The sequence below is a fragment of the Ornithorhynchus anatinus genome, unplaced genomic scaffold (genome assembly GCF_004115215.2).
Source record: "Ornithorhynchus anatinus isolate Pmale09 unplaced genomic scaffold, mOrnAna1.pri.v4 scaffold_93_arrow_ctg1, whole genome shotgun sequence".
Classification (NCBI taxonomy): domain Eukaryota; kingdom Metazoa; phylum Chordata; class Mammalia; order Monotremata; family Ornithorhynchidae; genus Ornithorhynchus; species Ornithorhynchus anatinus.
Window position 1 is genome coordinate 364,716 of NW_024396943.1, and position 21,215 is coordinate 385,930.

Sequence of the window (21,215 nt, forward strand, 5' to 3'; positions counted from 1 at the left end):
AGAAGTGACTTGCCCAAAGTCACACAGCAGACGAGTGGCAGAGCAGGGATTAGTATCTATGACCTTGTGACTCCCAGACCGTGCTCTATCCACTACATCATGCTGCTTCTCTTAAAAAGGTCTAGAACACACGCAAGTGCTGAGCTGTTGAAACCTAAATGCTAAGGGCATCTGCTGGGTGCTCACTACCTGTGAAGGTGGAGCTTAGTGCGGTTTGGAAGATGCGGAGAGTTGTGATCTGGAGAACTTGACAGGGGAGAAAGTTTCAGGTGGGGGCTGGAGGGGGAGAGGGGAGGCCGGGACTCACAACCTCAGCAGGATGCATTTTCAGAGGATGCCACAAATCACTTCAAAGGTGGGCTTTGAAGAAGCCAGGCTGAGTGAACACGGAACAATTTACTGACCACGTAAGACCTCACAATCCTCACTCAGCCTCCAGAGCCAAGTCAGGAGAATTCAATACTGGGCCCCACCAGGCACTGGGAATCCAAACAACCTCGCACTGGCAAATGGAGACAATGCCTTGTGACCAACTGTAGGAACTGTACGCCCTGATGTTTCCCAGGAAGCATCCTGCCCCCCACCCCCAGACTAGGGGTCTTCACTTTCCCACCCAGGCCCCCACCATCACCCCTGACGCCCTCCTCGGTCAGCTCGCTTACTCTGGCATAAACAATACAGCAGACACCAAACACTCTTCCCCTTGGACTGGGAGTCCCCCGTGGGACAGGGACTGTGCTCCGATAAGCCTGGATCTACCCCGGTGCTCAGTCCAATGCATGGCGCAGCATAAATGCTTAACAAATACCATCACCACTATTCTTCTTATCGTTAATAATTATGAGGAGAAGGAAGAGGAAGACGACAGATCAAGTTCCTCCCAGCTTGGGTGTGACGCAGGTTCTGCAAAGAAAAAGCTCGCTGTCCGAAGCCCATCGACCAAGCCTGGAGCCTGGCTTACCCTGGCTAGCTCCTCTTCATCAATCTCCGGCTGTCGATGCTTAGAGTGCCTCGGATCCTCGTCGTGGAAGATCGTTTTGGGTTTTTCGTCCTCCGAATCGCTATCTGAAGGGGGTTCGTTGATCCAGGCATCGAGGTCCAAGCTGAACGAGAGTGACCGCAGTTAGGAAACACAACTCAAGAGGCTCCACTCCCATTATGGCTTGAGTCTGCAGAAGGTGTGTGTGTCAAAATCAAGTTTACGATATACAAGGTGGCTAGGGGTCGGGTGAAGAAAACGCTCCCTGGGTTACACATCCACGGCTGGAAAATCGACATTGGGGCCAAAAGCAAAAAACCCTGAGGCTCGGATTTCCTCCCCCGCCCCATCCGCTTCCCCGGTCCTCCCTAGAGATCACGGCAGGTTGCAGTGGAGTTGAGTTGCCCCCGTCATACCAGCACCCAACCATCTCCTTGTGTGTGAAAGATGGAATAAAGTGGTGCATGCAGGTTTGCGGTGACAAGAAGCTTACCCTTCTGGGACAGGAACTTTCTTCTGGGCTTTGGGAGCTACAGGGTTCAGTTCACCGGCAAACAGGGCTATCACTTCTTCTGCAACGTGAACTTCCTTCAGCTGTAGCTTCTGAACGTATTTGATCAGCTGGAGGATGCAAGATGCCTGGAGGAGGGGGCGGGGGGTGACACACACAATAAGATACCCATTACAAAAAAGGCTAACAACTATGGTGTCCGTCAGTCCCCAGCTCTCCCCGCTCTTTGATGCCCTCCTGAAATTTCCGAGAACCCCCGGTCATATTCTCCTCGCTAGCACCTCAAAACCTAGGCACTCACGGCCTCCTAGAGTGCTACATCTGTAATTCACTGTAATGTCTGCCTCCTCCATTACACTGCAAGTCCCTTTTGGAGCAGAGAACGTGTGTCCTGATTCTCTCGTACCACCCCCGAGTGCTTAGTACAGTGCTGGGCACAGAGCAAGCGCTCGGGTCACACCACGGAGCCTTCGGTCATTCGTTAGCCAAATCGGGAAGGCTGTATAAACACTTGAAACCAAATGCAGTGCTTAATCAGTCACTCAGAGGCAGAAAAGGCCCTAGCTCCAAACGACACGATTTCACAGCTCATAAAGGCGGCATTTCCCTTCTACCTGCAGCTGCGAATCAAGTGCTTAACGACCACTGGGCCCCTTGCTGGGATTCCGGGTCCGGAGAGAATTTACCAACAGACTGGAAAATGTCCCGGACAAGATTGGGAAATGTCAAGGGACAGGTGAATAATGACTCAACTATCCAAAACTCAAGTTCTTTTCAATTAATCAGAATGGAAACTCTGCAGCTCCCTGGACTTCCCCGCCTGAATGTCAAGAGATTCTCCTTCAGCCCAACCCAAATCTCTTCTGCTTTCATTTAAACCCATTTCCTCATATGCTATGTGCGCTCTCAACTAACTCCAAGGATAGAAGCCTGCCACTTGCCCTCTCGCAAACACTATCCAGTTCATTCAAGACAGCTTGGACTGAGGCCATAAATACATTAGCTGGATTGGGGGGCTGGTGGGGCGGGGTTGGGGATCTTGGGGTCAAAATGTCACCTCCATTACAGGGTGAAAGAGGTTCTAGACCTCCTTTCCTCCCATTCTATTGGGTCCCTCCCCATTCTGCTGACGCTCCCACTACATCATTAAATGGTTCCGAGAAAAAATGAACCAAGAAGCTTTTCCTTTTTCCCCTCCTACCTCCCCCACAGATGCCACAAAAGGGTTGTCTTCCCGTGAACGGAAGATTAGTACCAGCGATCCGAACCCCTCTTCCACCAAAAACCAACCATCCCAAACCCTCAAGTTGCGGAGGGAAGGGACACGACACATTTGATCAATCAGAACGTTCCCACAGCACTAATGTACATATTCGTAATTCATTTATATTAATGTCTGTCTCCTCTTCTAGACTGTAATCTCATTGTGGGCAGGGAATGTGTCTATTGTATTGTACACTCCCAAGCCCTCAGTACAATGCTCTGCACACAGCAAGCGCTCAATAAATGATGATGAAGATGGTATCTGTTAAGCGCTTACTATGTGCCAAGCACTGCTTTAAGCACTGGGCCGACTGATTGATTCCACTAAACAGCAGGAGATTAGTGATGTTTGAATCCCCCCCGCCAGAAGATGTGCAGCTCTCCTTAAGGGCCTTGGCATAAACTCAGTGCTGAGAGCTTTAAGGCTTTTTTCCTTTAACGGCTCCTCTGGAGCCAGGTCTCCCTGGCTGGCGCCCGTCGCTCCTCCCGACCCCCCCCCCCAACTGAACCTGGCTCTCCACTCCGGAGCCCCGCTGGATCACGCCTCTCCTCCGACTACTAGTTTCAGCTCCCACCAACAGGCCAGAAAGAAAGAATCCTCTCTAGGCTTCTTGGGCTGGGAATTGCCAGCTTATGCTCTCGGTGTCACAGCGGGGCTGCCTGGCCCAGGGTGCGTGGGGAGGTGGGGGAAGGTGGAATTGGTTGCTTCATTTAGCCAACGGTCGGCTAACAGTCCTCTCCCTCTAACTACAGCTTTCCGCAAGGTTCTCTTGAGGTTACTTCTTGATCTGAACAGCAAACAACAGCCAGGGGTCCAGCTGCCAACAGTGGTATTTACTGAGCGCTTACTGTGAGCGGAGCACTGTGCTAAAGCACTTAACTCTTCCATTCCTGAGCATGCCAGTTCAGAAAGCTTACACTACATGTTGTTCCCCTTTTGCCCCTCACCTGAAGCTGAGTTAATTTGGGAGGAAGTTTCTAGGCATAGAGGAGAGAAAAGTGAAATCTAATGAGCCCTCGATTAAGCGCACGGTGCTTCTGAAATGGGACTCCCAACTCCTCTTCTGATCAACTTCGCTTATCCACTTTCATTCACAGATTGACTGAGTGAAAAAGGTTTGGCTGCAATCCACCATAGGACCTACGGAGGGACGTGATAAAACTGGGCAGGCCGTAAAAGTGACCAGAAGACATCAACCACAGTGGTCGGTAGAAACCAAAGTAGCGGGCCTTATTATTCATCCTTTGACTTTCAAAGCCAAACGGATTGGTTCTGGAGGTGGGGTAGCTGGGTTAAGACTCGAGATCTTAAAGTTCATCAAGGACTGGCACCAACCTTACATTTTACTTAGAAACAAGCAGAAAACACAGACACTCTACCCCAAACTGTAACCCACCTAGCAGGTCCAATCCCTGCATTTTTCCCAGGGTAACGCATCAATTGATGCTATTTATTGAGCACTTAATATGTGTGGAGAGCACCGGACTAAGCACTTGGGAGAGTCCAATACAACAGACCACGTTAGCACGTCGGGCTGTATCATGGACCGGGCTCCATTCCTTCGCTTTCCCATACTCTATTCTCTCTACACATCACTTTGGTCTGCTTGCCTCGCCCATTACGGGCACGCTCCCCAGGGCCAGGGCATCCAGGAGGGGCCCCCAATAAACACTTTTCAAGAACTTGAGGAAAGGGTGGGTAGTCTAACCTTCTACCTCCTCAAAACCAAAGGCAATTGGAAAGAATCACAAAGAAAAAAGCAGGTGAAGGCAGCACATGTAGAGAGACCACCTGAAGTGTACAACGTGCTTACATGTTTTTCATCTAAGAGCAGTAAACAAAGCACTTTAACGAAGAGTTCATGTGTGAGCTCACTGTGGGCAAGGAATGTGCCTGCCAAGTCAAGAAGGTTGCGCTCCCCCAAGTGCTTAGTACAGTGCTCTGCACACAGTAAGCGCTCAATAAACACCAACGATGACGATGAGTGAGCTATGCTCGTACGAGAGACCTAGAAGCAAGGGTTACTTATGGCAACTGGACTTCTCCCAAGGTGTGTAGACCCGCCACACGATCACTCTGGTTGCTGCTCCCGGATATCCCTGGACTCGTCCTCCAAAGGCTTGAGGGGCTGCCTCCCTGGCTAGCGGGCAGCCTGACCAGAGAGTCAGGCTGGTTTGGCCCTGTTCACTACAGAGTCAGGGCCCCTCTCCCCTGCCCCACCCCCGCCATCAGATCCAGAACCCTGCTGAGAAAATGGAGGAAAAATGACTGCCCTTGAGGGGAGGAGGGTGTGTGTGTCTGCACACGCACGCGGGCTCATCTGGCGTGCCCCCACACCTTTGGAAAACTTGGGTTACAGTAAGCAACCCTTGCTTCTCCAACGGTGACGTAAAGGACACGGCAGATGACGGTTCCGGCAGATCATGGAGCCGGCTCCGAGAGGGCACTGGGACGGAGGCTCCTGGAGAGGGTGCTGGGGGATGGAGCCCCCAAACCAGGCCGCTCTCTCCCAGAGGCCGTACGCAAACGACAGCGGCGGACTGATGGCGGAGGCAGAGATTGGGTGGCTGCGCAGTGTATTTCTGCTCTGGGGACTTTGCCATGGTGGCTGCCCAACTACCGATGGGGTCGGCTGAGGTGGAGTCTTTCACCCCAGTCTCGAGTGCAGTCGATGAGGCATCTCGCCAGCATTCGCCTTGAGGTGGCCCTCCCTTTGAAGGCTGGATCCCGGGAGAAGAAGGGCCAAGTCTCGGTCCTAAAGCAATCTGTCCATCTAGGGCAGTCAAGGGCGAGGTGGGAGGCCTCTCCCGGGGGCGTTCCAGTTCAGGAGGCGGTGGGGCCAAGTGATCGCCCGGTTGCCGGGAAAGCTGGAAACCATCTCTGAGAGGCCGGAACACTTTACCCTCGAAGAGCCCGGTACAGGGGGTGGTCAATCACCAGCCGGGGGGTTGCTCCCACGTCGAGGGGAAATGACAGCCACAAAGAACAGAGCCCTCCAAGTGACAAATGGAAAGCTATGGCTACGTAGAGGCTCCGAGGGGGCCTTGGTCTCCTTTTCTTTGTAAATATTCTTCCCTCGGTCTCCTCCATTACAGTGTAGGCTCCTTGGAGGCAGGGACCTCGTCTCTTCATTCTGTTGTACCTTCCCAAGCGTTTAGCCCGGCAGGTTATGCCCGGGAAGCATCCGGAAAATACCAAGACGACTCCTGCTGCTGCTGTTGCTGCTTGGTCAACTGGGCGAGAATAACATTCAAATGTCCCAAAGTGGAGGAGGAGGAGGAGGAGGCGGTGGCATCCTGATGGGCGCTTTAGGCTTCAACAGACCTGCCCCAAACCAGGCCATTGGGGGCTGTAGGGGGTACAAACCCCAACACCGCATCCCGAATAGGAACACGGAATGCATCAGCACACTGGGATGGAGGCCACCGTGGGGCCGCCCTAAATCCAAGTACGGAAAGTATTCCAAGTGCGAAAGGACAGGACGACAGGATGGATCGATGTTCTGCGCTCGACAACAAAGACAAAACTGCATCCGCTTCTTGGTCCGCCAGCCACTTCTCCCTGGTGGAAACCAGTGGGCGGAAGGCCGAGCTCCATCATCCACTGGCCCGGTCCACCTCAAACACAGGGACCCGGGGCGGGGGCGCCCCACTGGTTGAACCAGAGCACTGGGGGAGGGCCATCTGTCCGCATCCGGCCAGATTCGCTTCCAGCCATTGGGGCCAACGCTCTACAAGCTCATGTCGACGTATTTGGAGGTGGGGTTGAGGGGGTGAGATACTCCTACATGAGCATGTGTCAGTGATCGGAGAGGACCTACCGCTAGAATAGCTGGCAACCAGCCTTTCAACTCTCCCCCGGCCCCTCGCTCTAGACTGTTTAGGGGGGTTTTCCCGGGGCAGCTGAGAAAGACGGGAAAGAGGCTCCTAGTCTGACAGAACTGAGGTTCTTCGGAGGCAGCCTGAGGCGAGGGGCCTGGGGACACCTCTGAGCTGTTTCCCCTCTGGGATAGTTGGGGCAGGGGGAGGGAGTTCTGGGGAAGAGGGACCGGGAACCGTCCCCTAACCCCAGAGTGCTCCCGCAGCATGGAGGGATTGGGCCAAGGTGCCAGGCAGTGGACCCTGGGGGCCCGAGTCGGGGCCTGGGGCCACCCACCTGGGGTGGGTGAAAGGGGGGCACCAAGCCAGGGCCCTGGAAGTGAAATCCAGAGTCGGAGGCAGGCTCTTGAGTAGAGGGGGCTGAGTCCAGCAGACGCCGAAGGAACTCCCCTAGGCCGATGGGCTTTGGGGTGGGGCTCCTGCATCCCCATTCCCCCCACCCCCTTCTTCAGTTCGCCAGGGGGAATTAAATGGCGGAAGGGGGTACTAACGCAGGAGTACGGGAGTGGAGCCCGGCAGGCTTTTAGGCCTGGGAACCCTATGAGTTCTGCCAGCAGGAGGGGGCGGGGAAGGGGAGGGCTAGGCACCCTCCACCAGCGTCAGCTTACCTGAGGTGAGTCTCTGAGGTCATCACGGCCCGGCGCCAGGAGGGAAACTGGAGGGGAGAGGGGCCCCGCCTCCCTAGGCCCATGGGAGGAGGAGCAGAGCCTGACTCTCTGGTCAGGCTGCCCGCTAGCTAGGGAGGCAGCCCCTCAAGCATTACGAGGACGAGTCCAGAGGATATCCAGGAGCGGCTACCAGAGTGATCATCTGGCATGTCCCTTACCCACCTTTGGAGAAGATATCTTTATAGTTCTCTTCCTAAAGAGAGAGGGAAGAAGATTTGCAGCTATGAGGACAAATCTAACAAGAATTTAATAAAGCCAAATCAATTCTGAATCACCCTCTTGTAATGAATATGCTACAGAACTGGATTTTGAAGCTTAGAGTAGGATGGGCAGAAAGTTGAAACTGTTGGACAAGGGTCAGCCTGGCTAGACCATTCATTCATTCAATAGTATTTATTGAGCGCTTACTATGTGCAGAGCACTGTACTAAACGCTTGGGATGAACAAGTCAGCAACAGATAGAGACAGTCCCTGCCGTTTGACGGGCTTACAGTCTAATCGACAAGCAAGCTGAAAACTTCCTTTAGCATTACTGTCCTTCAGCGATTCTTATTTCTTGCTTGGGGGGGGGGGGTTGTTTTTTTCTCCCAGTTTTATAGATAAGGTTATTTCTTCCCTGTGTTGTTGCCCTCGTCCCCCAGTACATCCTCCAAACCTTCCCCGACCCCCAACACACACACACACACAGAGCCCTCTAAGGCTATGAGCTTCCTATGGGTCAAGGATGGCGTCCGCATTATTAACCTTGTACCTTTCCCCAGGGCTCAGTACAGTGCCCTGCACCCAGTAAATGTGCAACAGGTGCAGTGCTTTACTGTCATTGTCAATACCAATAAGAAGGGATGTGAATTAAACATCAGGGGCAGAAGCCCAGACTCTTCTGTCGAATTCAGTCAAAGCACAGACTTTCCCTGGATGGTTTCAAACGCAGAGTCTACGCAAACGTTTAAACACGATAAGGGTGCTTCCCACTGCATAGGAGGATGAGGCCAGAAAGAGAACATGACTTCTTTAAAGGTATAATAGCAATAGCTGGCAGAGAACTCCATTCTTAATTGACCATCCCAGCTCAGGTTGTCTCCAGCAGTTCAAGAGGTACTGCTTCCAAAACAACTAATTGGTTATGTTTTCTGCTAAAAAAAAATTTTCTTTTTCATGCTTGCAGCTCTTGAACACATAAGGTTTCATTTCAGGAAGATAGCTGAATTGCCAATAAACACTCAGAACATCAGACCCAAATCAGGGTTAGGGTCAACCAGTCCCCGACCAAAACCAATCAAAGATAGTTGAATTCCAATACCCTCTCTTGAACTTCAAGGTCTGCGCTCTGCACAAACTGAGGCAATCGTTCAATCATCAGCTGGGTGATCTCCAGGGCCGCTTCCTTCTCCTCAGCTTGTTCTTTCTGCAGCAGGATGGATGCGTATAGCTTCACTACGTTCTGGACATAAACAGCCTGGATATGTCCCGGCAAAGTGGTCACTTTGGGTCTCAGCATGGCTTCTAGGGTTTGACTGGCTTCCTGAAGGTGTCTGAAAGATAACAGATGGCATCAGACCAAAACCAGTACCTCAAATTCAGGAAGATTAACAAGACAGGTTACTCTTTCCCTTTGCCGTAGACGACACCACCGTTCTCCCTATCTCACAAGTCCGTAACCTCGGCTTTGTCCTCCACTCATCTTTCTCATTTCACCCACATATTCAATCTGCCACCCCTGACGGTTCTACCTTCACAACACTGCTAAAATCCGCCCTCTCCTCTCCATCCAAACTGCTACTGTGCCGATCCAGGCACGTATCCTATCCCGCCTTGACTACTGCGTCTGCCTCCTCGCTGACCTCCCGGCCTCCTGTCTCTCCCAACTCTAGTCCACAATTCACTCTGCTGCCCGGATCAGTTCTCAACAAAATCAATTCAGTCCAGGTGTCCCTTCTTCTCAAAATAAAAAATGATTGTACTTGTTAAGCACTTACTATGTGTCAAGCGCTGTTCTAAGTGCTGGGGTAGATACAAGTTAATCAGGTTGGACAAAGTCCCTATCCCACATGGGGCTCACACTCTGCATCCCCATTTTACAGATGAGGTAACTGAGGCCCAGAGAAGTAAAGTGATTTGCCCAAGGCCACGCAGCATATGGCAGAGCCCAGATTAGAACCCAGGTCCTTCTAACCCAGGCCGGTGCTCTATCCACTAAACCACGCTGCTTCTCATAGTCTCGAGAACCTCCAACGGCTGCCTGTCCACCTCTGCATCAGATAGAAACTCCTTACCTTTGGCTTTAGAGCCCTCAATCAGCTCGCCCCCTCCTACCTCACCTCAATGATCTCCTAAGCCAGCCCAGCCCGCACACTCCGCTCCTCTAGCACCAGCCTGCTCACTGTGCCCTGATCTCATCTATCTTGCCGCCAACCCCTTTCCCGCATCCTCCCCCTCGCCTGGAACTCCCCCCCCCCCCATATGCCAGACCACCCCTCTCTCCACCTTCAAAGCATTGTTAAAGTCACATCCTCTCCAAAAGTCCTTCCCCGAATAGGCGCCTTTTCTCTGCCTCGCTCTCCCTTCTGCGTCGTCCATGCACTTGGATCTGAGACCTTTGGATATTTGATATTCTCCCCATGCAATCCCACAGCGTTTACGTACGTATCTTTAAAGTATACATTATAAATTACTTATTTACTCATCTTCAAGTCTGTCTCCCCCTCTAGACTGTAAGCTCGTGATGGGCAGGGAAAGTGTCTGCCAATTCTGTTATACTGTACTCTCCCAAGACCTTAGTATACTGCTCTGCGCAGTCAGTGCTCAATATGCAGCGTGGCTTAGTGGAAAGAGCACGGGCTTGGGAGTCAGAGGACATTGGGTTCTAATCTCGGTTCCGCCACTTGTCTGCTGTGTGACCTTGGGCAAGTCACTTCACTTCTCTGGGCCTCAGTTACCTCATCTGTAAAATGGAGATTAAGACTGTGTGCCCCACAGGGGACAACCCGATTACCTTGTATCTACCCAAGCGCTTAGAACAGTGCTTGGCAGATAATAAGCGCTTAACAAATACCGTAATTATAAATTATTCTTCTTCTTCTTAAATACCACTGAATGACTGGCATTTAGAGGAAATCAACTAGCAAGCTGTAGAGGAAACACAAACACACACGGAACAAAAGGCCACAAATTAGTGCACTCGGTTCTCCTGCAACACACGAGGAGGAGGGATCATTGTTTTTTCCTTTCTACCAAGACAGGCCTGTGCCTTTGAAAGAATGTTCCCTCGGCGCCCCCCTTCTAAAACATAACCTTGTGTTACAGAAGAACCGAGTGTAACGCAATTCTGAAAAATGCAAAGATGAACATTTCCAATGCAACAGGTGGAATCAGGTGGGAGGCTGGGGGAGAAGACATGCATGCGCCACCATCCTCCCTCGAGAGACCGTGGCCGTCCGCCCATTTCCTTCTCTGCCCGTGCGGCCTCCACCTGTTGCTGGGGTGAGAGGGTGAAGAGGGGGTGAACTAGGTAGAGGAGCACCGATGCCCCGCCCAGGAGAATCTTGGCCAATGGGTTTAAAAGAACAAGAACACACGCTGTTGTGGTTACAGCAGCGGGACCGGGCACCCATCGGGTGCCTTGCACCGGACTGTGCACTTGGGAACTACAAGACAAACGTGTGAACCAAATTACCACTGGGTTTAGCTCGAAGGTAAGAATCGTCCATCCATCCCCCTGCCACCCACCCCGAAGCATTTCTTCCTCATGGCTCCAGAAACCACACGCTGTGACCCTGCCACCAACCAAATAGAGGGCCCGGGTCTAGTTCCCAGGAGGCAACATAGCCTCCAGTCTGGCCCAGCAGTCGAACCAAGAGCTACCTTTTTTTCTTTTAAATGGTATTCGTTAAGCACTTACTATGTGCGCTTAGTACAGTGCTTCACACACAGTAAGCGCTTAATGAATACGATTGAATGAATGAATCCCCAGGCCATCTGGGCAGGGGCAAGGCAGGTAGATGGCCCAGGGTTCTGGGAGTTCAGGGCTAGAGTGAAGGAAACCAGGCTGCTCTTTAGGCCTGCGGGCCTCCTGGGATGCCCAGCAAGGGACAGTTCCAAAGCGCCACCCTCCGTGGCTTCTTCCTAAAGCTGCCCACGCCCAAGGACCTCAAAGCGGCAGTGCTGGAAAGGAAGGAGCAGCATTGCCTAGACACTATTTTTTTTTTAAAAACAGGATTTGTTCAGTGCTTTCTATGTGTCAAGCGCCGCTGACAGCCGTGGATGACAGAGCACAACGATGTCTGGCAAATGAGCAAGGGGCAGCTCTCTGAACAGATGTTGGTCGAGGACCACGGGGCCAGGAGGCAAAAGTAAAGAAAGCACCAGCTGAAGCAACCCTCAAGCATGATGGCACCCGCAGTCCCCCGATTAGACTGTAAGCCCGTCAAACGGCAGGGACTGTCTCTATCTGTTGCCGACTTGTTCATCCCAAGCGCTTAGTACAGTGCTCTGCACATAGTAAGCGCTCAATAAATACTATTGAATGAATGAATGGCACCGTGGGGACAGAGGGCGGGGGCGTGTGCACGGAGGGGACTGCGGGTCCCACACTGGCCTGTCTGGCCCAGGCCAAATCTCACAGGCAGTGGCGCCTTCGAAAAACGCCAAGTTTCTAACAGAGTGCTCGGCCTTCAGTTATGGCGATGCTGATTCCAGGGAACGTGAGAAAGAACCTGGCGGAAACTCCCCGAGGCCTCGACTGGGACCTGCTTCCAAGCCAGGGAAGCCAAATAAAGCTATTCAGTGAGGGCTCCAGGCCCAGCCCAAGTTCTTGTGATGGGCGGGAGACAGAGGGGCCATCAGCCCCGACTGGCCTCAATCTGGTAAAAGCCCATGGACTTCACTCAAACAAGGCAGTCAGTTGATTTTTTTTTTTTCCCCGCACTTACTCAGAGAATTCTCCACAGATCCAAGCTGCAGCATAAAGCACCTCGCAGATTCCATTTCGCTGGGTGTTGCTGGCTATCAAGTGAGCGTTGTCTAGAAGCATAGCCATCTGGGAAACAGCGAATTTACGAATAGCCTTAACTCGGATCGCGACATCCAGCATCTGAGCTGCAATCAGGTGGCCGTGCCGCGTTCCTTCTAGCCGGGTCAGCTCCACCAGAATGCTTATGTACCTATAGAAAAGGTAGAGGATCGCCGACGATGAAATGACCTGCCCCTTGGGCCCTCCCAGACTCCCCACCTGGAACCATTCGCTTTTCAATATGAACAAAACCACCTGACCATTCAAAGTTGGTGATGTACTGGTAGTTGGACTGGCTACATATATCTATGATTTTCGTCAGGAGCTCATCGCGGTATGTTGTCCCTTCAGCTTTGTCCACGTGGACCATCAGCTTTTTCACAATCTCCATCAGGTTCTTCTTTGACACCTATTTTAAAGTAGGAAAACCAATAAATGGCCGGGCCACCTCTGTTAGCCGCCTCAGGTCTCACGCGGGGGGAGCTCGACGAAAGGAATGTTACTGAAAACAGCGAGCTAAAAACGTTCCGCCTCCTGGGAGGTGGGGGAAGTTTTGAATGAAATGGGGGCAAGAAAATTCAAGCCTCCAGTCATCTCAGCTAGTCCCACAAGGTGCTTGGGACGATATGGAAGAAGTTCACGGCACTTTAGGCTGGATCTGCCCAGTTAAAATTAGCAGGAACCAGGAGTTCCTCTGGGGGCAGCGGGCAGCCTCGGCGACCAACAGAAAGGTACCGAGAGCCGGCTGGAGAGAGGTCTGAGCGGAAGCCTGCCTGGATCCGAAGGTGTCCTTGCCCTGCTTGCGTGTGTGCACCCGACGTGCGCGTATGAAAAGTGGCAGGCGAGAGATCGGGGACAAGGGGTGATGGCCGATTTCGCTCCAACTTCAACCAAGGACGGCTGCCTATACATCAGTCGTCTCCCCAGTTCTGCTGTGTCCCCAGAAAACTGCCAGTCAGAGGGGCCGGAATGGACACGGGGCTGACGGTCTGCTCCTTCTGATCACCACACCTCAGGTGCATCTCAGGCGCTGAGAGGCTTCGACGAGAAAACCCAAATCTCCTCCATAAGAGCATGAGTCGAGTTGCCACCTGAATGGTGCTCTTCCTAAGGGACAGGGGCAGGGCTGACTTTGGCCCCTGACCTTGGGAACCAATGGGCGCACTGAATGCACTGTGGCTAGTAATCAGCTCCCACAGTTTTCTCTTGGCAATGGGCTGGTTCATCACCCCCAATGAAGGGAGTCTTGCATTCCAGAGTAGTGGCATTTAAGGCAATGTGCCTTGAAATGAGGAGGCTGTTAAATGGGACCCCTGGAGCTGCTAAAGGACTTAGGTGGCATTCTCAATGATGCTGTCATGCGGTCCGTAAAATGGCCGACAGACAGTCCCCAACGTTCTTCATCTCCTGGAGTCAGAAGTGGAACTGACGCCTCAAAAGCACTAACTACAGGGCCACAGAGAGAGAAAGAGCCTTCCCAGGAGTGGGCAGAGTAAGCCGAAACCGCGTCATCGCCCCGTGCTGTGTTAGCGGACTACTGCGATGACAGAGACACGGCATAGAAGGCCAAGTTCATTCATTCATTCATTCAATAGTATTTATTGAGCGCTTACTATGTGCAGAGCACTGTACTAAGCGCTTGGGATGAACAAGTCGGCAACAGATAGAGACAGTCCCTGCCGTTTGACGGGCTTACAGTCTAATCGGGGGAACAAGTGACATACATACATACGTACCATTCCGTATAAAAGATCTAAAGCTCGAAGCCGTATAGATTCATCTTTGTCATCCAGACACTGCAGAATGAGATCCTTGTGGGACTGAACTGACTTGGGGTGAGTTTTCAGGATCTTGGACATTGCTAGCAATCCCAAGTACTTCACTATGGAAAAGAATTAAAGATGAGCTCGTTTCCAAAAACAACTAGTCGTAACACTCAAGTAAGCTAGTGAACCATGCAGAATGCTAGCCTAAATTCTGAAGAACCGTTCAGCCTGGGGGTGGTGTGTGTCAATTGTTAATTCTCCCAAGCCTTTATATTTTAGTCTGTTTACTAGTCAGTGGAATTCTTCAGCAGAACAGATTTCACAAAGGAATAAGCAGCGCACGCAAACATGAAAGTGAGGGAAACAAATGGGCCTACAGAGTACCAGCCCAATACTTGCCAACAGGGTGGCTGCCAGAAACCATGTGAGGTTTGCTCTCCTCCCTAATGATTTAGATGGCCCATCTGCCCTTTGCCCTGTACATCCCTAAGCCTGCCCTTCGTTAAGGTAGATGGGCTCCTCATCGATCCATCGGTGTAAGCCCTTCTTGGGCCCTATGAGATGCCCAGCCTGTTCAACGTCTTGAGATAACGGAACGTTGCACATTTACCACTCACTGGGTGGAAAAGTAGTTCCCGGTGCCATGGGACTTGGGGTCAGTCCTGGACCCAGCCTGTCCCCAAACTTCAAGATTTGGGACACTTCAACGCAACCCCGCTCCAGACTGGACAGTCAGGCGGTCTGTCCAACCGTCCGCCAGCAACGCTTTCGATCTCTCCTCATAAGGAAGCTTCTCCATGCTACACTTCCCCAGACCATCTCACTTGCCCTTCTCTGGCCCTTCTCCAGCTCCACCATGGCTCTCCTGAGAGCTAGCCACCAAAAGGCTGGCTGCGTCCCGGCAGCGGGCGGAACGAGGCCATTCCTGATTCCAGGATTCTACAAAACGGAAATCACTCACTCAAACAAAACGTGCTTAAAAGAAATCACAGTGACTTTGCTAATTGCTCTGAATTCGATTTGCTCTCCACACCTCGCTTTACTTTTCGGTCCTAACAGACTGTGTTCTGCATCTCCTCCTACGGGATTGACCACTCAGAGACAAGAACATTTAGATCGCCTCCAGGCCTCCTCAGCCTCAATTTGGGAATCCATTTTAAAAATCCATTCATCATTTGATCCTATCAAACTCGGGTAGGACACAGAAAGTCCATGTTTGAAAGTATCCGTCACAAACACACACTTCCAAAAGAAAAAAAAAGGTTAAAACTTACAGTTCTGATCAGAGTCCTCTATTAAGATCCTTAATTTCTGAACACACAGCTGAAAAGAAAAAGTTCAATGACTGCCAACAGCTTCCAAACTGTACAGCTCAACCACACTTTAAAGTTGCTTCTTCTAGAAGTTCTGAAATCATTCACTTGTTTCAGTTCATGACCAGCTGACACTGCTCCTGACAAGCATACGGTTGGACATGTCACTGCCTTTAACAGGCTGCCCGGCAGATGCTCATGCAGCACAGTCCCATCATGCCTAAAGGATGGGGACTCCAGGCCCAATAGGGGCTGGGGGCGGTCAGCCAGGGACAAGACTACTCTTCCTGACACCTGAACACTGGGGCAGGTCAGACCCAATCCCTGTCCGACACAATCGAAGGCCGAGGGAGAACACGGGAGCCCTTCCTCCAGGGCCTTGGTCCAGGGACTAAGTTACTAAAGAAGGGGACTGGCAAATGAGAGAGAAGAGGCAGGAGGGGATTGGCTTGGGAGGGCCTCTCTCACCACACTAGATATCAGGGAGTTCTGCTAGACAGATAATCCAGGTCAATCAATCCATGAATCAATAATAATGATGGTACTTGTTAAGCGCTTACTATGTGCCAAGCACTGTTCTAAGCACTGGGGTAGATACAAGGTCGCTCGTGGGGCTCACAGTCTTAATGCCCACTTTACTGATGAGGTAACTGAGGCACTGAGAAGTAAAGTGATTTGGTCAAAGTCATACAGTTGACAAATGGCAGAGCCGGAATTAGAACTCATAACCTCTGACTCCCAAGCCGTGCCCTTTCCACTAAGCCACACTGCTTCTCTTGCAATGTATGCAAGGGATCCTCAGGGTAAGGAGGCTAAGCACCTGAAGTTGGTATAGCCTTCCTGGAGTCCTCGGTTCAACCAAGTACCAGTACGATGAACCGATTTTTCTAGGGCCAGGTTCCCCTCTCCCACCGTGAATCACGAAGTTCAAAGAATGGTATTTACCGAGCATGGATTGTGTACAGAACACTGAACTAGGCTCTTGGGTCTCAAGGTGTGCATGAAGAGCCTCAGTTTAACCCATATCAGAAACAGTTCCCACAGATCCCATTAACATTTCACAGCCCCCACTCTTCGTAGCCATGCGTTTCAACAACAGCAACAAGAACAAAAAGAGCCAGAAGCTTGAAGGTCACCATACCTGAATGCTGGCACTGTGATTGGGCATTCCAGAGGAGAGAGAGATCAAAACTGAAACAAGTAATTGAAAATTAGTTTGCTTTTCCCTTGAATTAAACTAAACATAAAAACAAAAGCCAGCATCCTTTGAAATAAGTCTGTGACCCAACCCAGGGATATACTGCAAAACCCTAGGATACTGTCAAATGTATTTATTAGCGACTACTGTGTGCAGAGCACTGGACTAAGCACCTGGGAGAGTACAATAAAATGATATAACAGACACATTCCTTGCCCACAATCAGCTTACAGTCTAGATGGGGAAACAGACACCAACAGAAATAAATTTCAGAGATGTACACCAGTGCTGTGGGGCTGGGGCGGAGGGTGGTGAATAAAAGGAGCAAGTCAGGGCAATGCAGAAGGGAGTTGAAGAAAAGGAAAAGAGGGCTTGCTTAGCCAGGGAAGGCCTCCTGGAGGAAGCATGCCTTCAATAAGGGGGGGGGGGGGGAGGAAAAAAGAAAAAAAAAAAGAAAGAAACAGTAATTGTTGTCTGCCAGATATGAAGGAGGGGGTTCCACGCCAGAGGTAGGATGTGGGCAAGAGGTGGGCAGCGAGGTAGGCAGGATCGATGCACAGTGAGAAGGTTAGCATTAGAGGAGTGAAGTGTGCGGGCTGGGCTGCAGTAGGTGAGTAGCGAGGAGAGGTAGAGGGCAAGGTGATTGAGTGCTTTAAGGCCAATGGTGAGGAGTTTCTGTTTGACGCGAAGTTGGATGGGCACCCACTGTTGTATCCCGAGGAGTAGGGAAACATGGCCTGAGCATTTTGTAGAAAGATGATATGGGAAGCAGACTGAAATATGGACTGGAGTGGGGAGAGACAGAAGGTTGGGAGGTCAGCAAGGAGGCTGATCCACGTTTTGTAGAAAGATATGGGAAGCAGACTGAAATATGGACCAGAGTGGGGAGAGACAGAAAGCTGAGAGGTCAGCAAGGAGGATGATCCAGTAATCAAGGCAGGATAGGATAAGTGATTGGATTAAAGGTGGTAACAGTTTGGATGGAGAGGAAAGGGCAGATTTTAGTGATGTGAAGAGCGAACAAACAGAATTTAGTTATGGATTGAATATGTGGGTTGAATGAAAGAGAATTGGGGGGGGGGGGGGGAGGGGTAAGGGGAGCCAAGGATAAAGCTGAGGTTACAGGTTTGAGGAACAGGAAGGATGGTGGTGCCGCCTAGAGCGACGGGGGTAAGAACAGGGTTTAGGTGGGAAGGTGAGGAGTTCTGTTTAGGATATGTTAAATTTGAGGTGACAGGAGGACATCCAAGAGGAGATGTCTTGAAGGCAAGAGGAAATGCGAGACTGCAGAGAGAGAGAGATCAGGGCTGGAGATGTAGATTTGGGAATCATCCGTACGAAGGTGGTAAGTGAAGCCATGGGAACGAATGAGTTCTCCAAGGGTGCAGATGGAGAATAGAAGGGGACCCGGAACTAAGCCATGAGGGACACCCATAGTTAGGGGGTGTGAGGCAGAGGAGGAGCCCGAGAAAGCGACAGAGAATGAGTGGCCAGAGAGACGGGAGGAGAACCAAGAGAGGACAGTGTCAGTGAAGCAGAGGTTGGACAATATTTCCAGAAGGGAGCAGTTGACAGTGTCAAAGGCAGCTGAGAGATCAAGGAGGATTAGGATGGAGTAAAAGTCACTGGATTTGGCTAGAAGGAGGTCATTGGTGACTTCTGAGAGGGTGGTTTCTGTGGACTGAAAGGGATGGAAGCCAGGTTGCAGGGGGCCACAGAGAGGATTGGAGGAGAGGAACTTGAGACAGTGGGTGTAGACAACTCGCTCAAGGAGTTTTGAGAGGAATGGTAAGAGGGAGATGGGGTGCTAACTAGAGGGAGTCGTGGGATCAAGGGAGGGTTTTATTTTTAGGATAGGGGAGACATAAGTGTGCTTGAAAGTAGTGGAGAAGAAGCCATTGGAGAGCGAACAGTTGAAGATGGCAGTTAGGGAGGGAAGAAGGGAGGGGGCAAGTGTTTCAATAAGGTTCATTCATTCAATCATATTTATTGAGCGCTTACTGTGTACAGAGCACTATACTAAGCACTTGGGAAAGGATAATACAACAATAAACAGTGACATTCCCTGCCCACGATGAGCTTATAGTCTGGAGTGGGGGAGACACATATAAATAAGATTACAAATATGTATATAAGTGCTGTGGGGCTGGGGGGTGGGGGAGGACAAAGGGAACAAGTCAGGGCAATGCAGAAGGGAGTGGGAGATAAGGAAAAGTGGGGCTTAGCCTGCGAAGGCCTCTTGGAGGAGATGTGCCTTCGATAAGGGTTTGAAGGGAGGGAGGTGAGGAGTATTGTCTGTCGGATATGAGGAGGAAGGGCGACACAGGCCAGAGGCAGGACATGGGCCAGGGGCCAGAGGCGAGACAGGTGAGATCAAGGCACAATGAGAGGGTTAGCACTAGAGGAGCGAAATGTGTGGGCTGGGTTGTAGAAGGAGAAAAGCGAGGTGAGGTAGGAGGGAGCAAGGTGATGGAGCGCTTTAAAGCCAATGGCAAGGAGATTCTGATACAGAGGTGGATGGGCAACCACTGGAGTTTTTTGAGGAGGGGGGTGACGTCCTGATTGTTTTTGTAGAAAAATGAACCGGGCATCAGAGTGAAGCATGGATCGGAATGGGGAGAGAGAGAAGGTGGGCGGTCAGCGAGGAGGCTGATGCAGAAATCCAGGTGCGAAAGAATGGGGTTGGATGCTCAGGCAGAGCGGGTGGATTTTGAGAGGAGGCAGGAGATCTTCTCTAGAGATACTACTGGGAAAGAAAGGAGAGTTGAAAAGGGGGCAGGATGGGGGAGGGACTGAGGAGGGGCTGAGGAGATTTTAGGGAGCTCATGCCCGAGAGTGTCAATTTTCTTAACAGAGTAGGTGGCCAGGTCACTGGGGGCAAGGGATGGGAGTGGCGGGGGGACAGGGAGCCTGAGGAGGGAGTTCAATGTCTGGAACAACTGGCAAGGGCGATGGGCATGGGGGTCAATAAGGGTGGAGAAATAATTTTGCTGGGCCGAGTTAAAGTATGCAAGAACAAACCTGAAGTGGATGAAGTTGACCTGATATCTAGATTTTCATCAGCAGCACTCTATGGCTTGTGAACAAGAGCAAAGGAGGTGGATTGAGCTGGTGATTCAGGGCTGTGGGTTAGTGGTACGAGATTGGAAGCAGCATGGCTTAGTGAATATAGCACGGGCCTGGGAATCAGAAGGACCTGGGTTCTAATCCCAACTCTGCCACATGTCTGCTGTGTGACCTTGGGTAAGTCACTTCACTCCTCTGGGACTCAGTTACCTCGTCTGTAAAATGGGGATTAAGAGTGTGAGCCCCATGTGGAACAGGGACTGTGCCCAACCTGATTAATTTGTATCCACCCTAGCATTTAGAACACTGCTTGGCACATAGCTCCCTTTTCTCATCCCCCCTCCCGCCGCACGGCACTTGCGTACATATCCGTAATTTATTTATACTGATGTCTGTCTCCCCTTCTAGACTGTAAACTCCTTGTGGGCTGGGAATGTGTCTGTTTATTGTTATGCAGTACATTCCCAAGCACTTAATACAGTGCTCTACATACAGTAAGAGCTCAATAAATACGAATGACAGACCGACAACCCTAGGGATGCAGCAAAGCTGTCTCTGAGCTTCTTGGGAAATAGATCTTTGGCTCGGTTATACAACAACAAAATAGACTAGCACAAAGTAAATCAAGTTATCGGGGCCTGATAAGACAAAACTGCCACATCCAGGCCACCCCCCCCCCCCAAGTCCAAAACCAAAGCATCCTTGGGAATAGCCCCAGGCCCCCAGAGCATTCAGTCCCAACCACGACATCCCTGTAAGCAAACCGAGGAAGAGATTTATGTGCTAGAAAACAAGGCTTTGCCATGAATAAGGAAATACTTTGGCGGAGGGTGGGGGGATAGATTTGGGAGGGAAAAAACGACGACAAAAAAACCCACTGTTCTGTAGAAAGAGTCCCTCATTATCAGAAAGTGATCCCCCTCCCAAATGGCTTTCGGCATGCAATGCTGAGGAGATGGTATGGAAAGAGGATGGGACCAGGAATCAGGAGACCTGCTGGGTGAGCTTGGGCAAGTCACTTAATAATGTTGGTGTTTGTCAAGCACTTACTATGTGCAGAACACTGTTCATTCATTCATTCATTCATTCAACTATATTTATTGAGCGCTTACTATGTGCAGAGCACTGTACTAAGCGCTTGGAATGTACAAATCAGCACCAGATAGAGACAGTCCCTGCCCTCTGACGGGCTTACAGTCTAATTGGTGGAGACAAGCAGACAAGAACGATGGCAACAGAGTCAAGGGGAGGAACACCTCATAAAAACAATGGCAAATAGAATCAGGGTGATGTACATCTCATTAAACAAAATAAATAGGGTGATGAAGATATATACAGTTGAGCAGGCGAGTACAGTGCTGAGGGGGTGGGATGGGAGAGGGGGAGGAGGAGAGGGAAAGGGGGGAGAAGAGGGTTAAGCTGTGGAGAGGTGGGGGGGTGGTTAGAGGGAGCAGAGGGTAAAAGGGGGGAGCTCAGTCCGGGAAGGCCTCTTGGAGGAGATGAGCTTTAAGTAGGGATCTGAAGAGGGGAAGAGAATTAGATTGTCGGAGGTGAGGAGGGAGGA

General features: G+C 51.1%; 1 protein-coding gene across 3 annotated transcripts in view; it reads right to left on the reverse strand.

Annotated features, from left to right (window-relative positions):
* The window catches only part of AP3D1 (adaptor related protein complex 3 subunit delta 1), a 101,077-nt gene that overhangs the window by 37,818 nt on the left and 42,044 nt on the right, over nucleotides 1–21,215 (reverse strand). For all 3 annotated transcript variants that reach the window (XM_029057339.2, XM_029057337.2, XM_029057336.2), the window contains exons 10-17: nucleotides 16,529–16,578; nucleotides 15,349–15,397; nucleotides 14,045–14,190; nucleotides 12,569–12,717; nucleotides 12,229–12,459; nucleotides 8,601–8,832; nucleotides 1,473–1,618; nucleotides 962–1,103 (exon numbers count right to left, since the gene is read on the reverse strand). In XM_029057339.2, coding sequence (XP_028913172.1) covers nucleotides 962–1,103; nucleotides 1,473–1,618; nucleotides 8,601–8,832; nucleotides 12,229–12,459; nucleotides 12,569–12,717; nucleotides 14,045–14,190; nucleotides 15,349–15,397; nucleotides 16,529–16,578 — 1,145 coding nt within the window. The remainder of the gene's footprint in view (nucleotides 1–961; nucleotides 1,104–1,472; nucleotides 1,619–8,600; nucleotides 8,833–12,228; nucleotides 12,460–12,568; nucleotides 12,718–14,044; nucleotides 14,191–15,348; nucleotides 15,398–16,528; nucleotides 16,579–21,215) is intronic.